General features: G+C 35.2%; 1 protein-coding gene across 1 annotated transcript; it reads left to right on the forward strand.

Annotated features, from left to right (window-relative positions):
• Positions 1-125: 125 nt before the first annotated feature.
• On the forward strand, positions 126-3063 carry LOC107193202 (odorant receptor 4-like; the record flags this gene model as incomplete). The annotated part of the gene is made up of 4 exons (XM_015582606.1): positions 126-248; positions 1440-1652; positions 2433-2546; positions 2908-3063. Coding segments are annotated over exons 1-4 (606 nt in total), but the record flags the coding sequence as incomplete, so codon positions are not given.
• Between the last annotated feature and the right edge of the window lie 451 nt (positions 3064-3514).

Genomic DNA, 3514 nt, shown 5'->3' on the forward strand with positions numbered 1-3514 from the left:
CGGCGGATCTCTCTGTCCGCTTAACGAGCGTGATTCTCTGTCTCTATCTGATGTCCGTGGGTTTTTACGCGGCCGGCACATTCGCGGTTCAAAACACGAATGATTCGCGGGAGCTTCTTCATAAAATGGATTTGCCTTTCGATGTCAGTGAAACGCCAGTTTATGAGCTCGCAGTGACGGCACAATTTCTCCATCACATTGCATCCGCGATCACTTTTGGTATTTTCACTGCTCTCCTTGTAATGGCGGTAAGTGCGATCGGCGTTGTCACTTTTCCTTAACCCTTTCATTCCCATATTATTTAACATTTATGAAAAAAAAATTATTTTTTACTTTTGTCTATGTTGCATGACATATAAAGTTATTTCCGGGAACATTGTAAAGCGTTTCTGTATTCTGAAAGCGTTTAGTGCAATTTTTTATTTGTTGGCCATTTGGCAAATTTTATACTTTTATTACGTATTATGTAGAATCATTTACATTAGAAAGTTATTATACATGATAAAACTAATGACTTATGACTTTAATCGGTAAACCCTCTTAAAATATTTGAAAGAAATTAAGCTTTTATAAGTTTTTATTGTCTATATTGCTAAACAGTGCTCAATACTGTATTTCAGCGAATAAAAAAAATCGAGGACAATAATGTCGTGTTTTACCGATAAGAATTTAAACGCATATTGAAGTTTGTGTCATGCTATCTATACAAGACTAGAAGAAAGTATTATGTACTTACAAGTATGAAAAAATACACGATTCTGATATTTCATTTCGTAATTTATTATTATTAACCCATTCGAGTCTAACGTCGGCTACAGTCGGTGGCCACCAGATACTAGATACAAGGTTTACAGTAACGACAAATTGTAATTTTAAATAAATAATGTTTTCATGTAAAGTTCATTTCGCATTATGCTTTCTATGTATAAAATACAACGAAACATCCTTCTACCTAGATCGGATCCTCTTGTAAGTTGTTCAAAAACCACTTCAAATAATTCTAGGAATGATTTTTTGGATATTGAGCATTAGTGTCTAGAGATCCACGTCGACGATCGAATAAATCAGTAATTTTCGATATCTTGCAAATAAACATATTGCATTAGAAGGTACAATAATTTTTCAAAATCTGTCAAATTGTATTGCTAATTTTGTTTTCTATAAATAAATTCTAATATTTTGAATTTCGATTTTTTTTCTCACTTTTATCATTCGGTTGCATTCTGATGCCATAGCAAAAAGGAGGAATTGATTAAGCAATGAAAACGTACCAAGTAATGAATATAGAATAATTTAAAATTCATTTCTAATATCATTCAATCCTATCTGTCCAAAATTTCATTTCTCCCCACTTTCTTTAAACAAATTTGTGATAAGTCTCTAGTTTGTCACATTTGATTACGTGACTTTCTAGCATTATGACTGTATGTCCTGTTTAGATATTACATGTGGGATGTCATGTCGACGTATTGTGCCACATACTAACGACTGCATCTTCCGAAGATAATGGACAATTACGATTCGTCGTTAGCAGGCATCAGGAAATCATCGTATTTACGAAGAAAGTTGAAAAACTCTTCACGTACATAGCTTTAAGTCAACTGGTGTCGAACACTCTGATCACATGCTGCGTAGGATTTCTTGTTGCAATTGTAAGTAACAGTACTCCATTAATCTATTGTTACGTTCGTAACGAATTGCTACGACCATGTCCTGTTCCCGGGGATAAACTATTAAACTATTAGAGTGGTTGACAAAACCCAAAAATTGTCCTCGAGCGTTAGCCGGGCGTTTCCACACTGTGCATGCTTGGGCCACCCAGGGTTACCGTAATAAATTAAGTACGGACCGAGACGTACCACTCGAGGTGCGGAAGTCTTCGAGGACTTGTCCTTCGGAAATTTCTGAGCATCGGGGTGTTGCGTCTGGACTATGTCTCCGGCGCTTTCTCACGTTGGAGAAATCGCGCGGTGCCTGGAGTTGGCTCGGCACGTGGTAGTGGTGGGAAATTACCCCGAGACGTTCGGCATTGGATTTATACAGGAAAAACCTCGAGGACAGGGGGTGGAAACGGGCATCTTAAAAAGGCTCGAACTGAAGAGCTCGGGGCCAGTTTTACACAATCAGTTGTCGCGTCACCTCGTTACATTACCAGGCATTCGAACATGTACTTTAAGCATTTGTTCACAGATCAGTAAAGATTTTTTAAGATCAAGAAATAGCATAAACCTTTATTTCTCCCTACACCATCGCAGTCCCTATCCCAGGATAAATTCCTTAAATGGATTGACCAAAACAGGGGACGAACAAAATTTAGTCGTGATAAATTCGCAACACTATGCACATATTTATACATATACATTTACTATTTACATACACATGTATCTAAATAGACGTATAATATTTCACATAAACGTAATTTCACGTTGCAGTCAATCCAGATGGAAAATGGACTTCCCCTAATGATAAAGTCTATCGTGTTTTATTTCGTAATTTCTTTGGAAGTGTTCATATACTGTTTCGCTGGAGAGTATCTCGACACTAAAGTAATTAATTAACACGAATTACACCTAATGCACTGTTAATAATAAACTACATACAGTTCCATTATATAAGTCGCTGAAAGCGTTAATGGTGTAAGTCAGTTTTTAGTAAATTTTAGTTAACATCATAGGAAGATTTGCCCTAACTTTATTCCCCATAGTATATGATTTTATTAATGAAACACATATATATTTACCGAGAAGTACATATGTATTCTTTACGTAGAAAAATGGCTGCTTCAAGTTTTTCGGAATGCCATTATACATCTTAAAAAAACTGAAATACATTTCTACGCTTAAAATTATACATTTAGTAAATACAATCCATTGTTTGGAATTATTAAACATTTTTTTTAACTTTTAGAGTGATCTACTGGGAAATGCTGCGTATAATTCGCTCTGGTATGATTCAGAAAGTAGCAAAAGTCGCCTAATAGTGCTTTTATTGTTAAGATCTCAGAAAGGATTTCCCCTTACATTCGGAAAATTTTCGACTCTTAATTTGGAAAGCTTCACTGGTGTAAGTTTTTTACATATATTCCAACTATAATATTACTTTAATCTTTACAGTAAAAAGTATTTACGGGGCAGTGGCTCATTACTTTGCAAACGAAATGTATCAGTAGATTGAACGCATTATGTTATAGTAAATTCCGCGGATAATACAGGGTGACACAGAGATAACGATACCATAAGTTTAGACATTTCAGTAAAAACTAATTCCACCGGTAGACGAATCTGACGATGCATAGAATTGACAGGTTGACAGGTGTTCCTAACAAATGAATCACAAAATATTACGACCGTACTAGGTTTGAAATACTACATTGTTGTACAATTTTATTCGGTAAACGTCCTGTAATCCATTTACTCTTAAAATATGCAGATAAAATCGCTCCACTGTATCCTTAGGTAAGAATGAAGTATAAAGCTCTAAAGAATAAAGCTAATTAATATGCTCTAAAAAAATA

The sequence above is a fragment of the Dufourea novaeangliae genome, unplaced genomic scaffold (assembly GCF_001272555.1).
Source record: "Dufourea novaeangliae isolate 0120121106 unplaced genomic scaffold, ASM127255v1 scaffold741, whole genome shotgun sequence".
Taxonomy (NCBI): Eukaryota; Metazoa; Arthropoda; class Insecta; order Hymenoptera; family Halictidae; genus Dufourea; species Dufourea novaeangliae.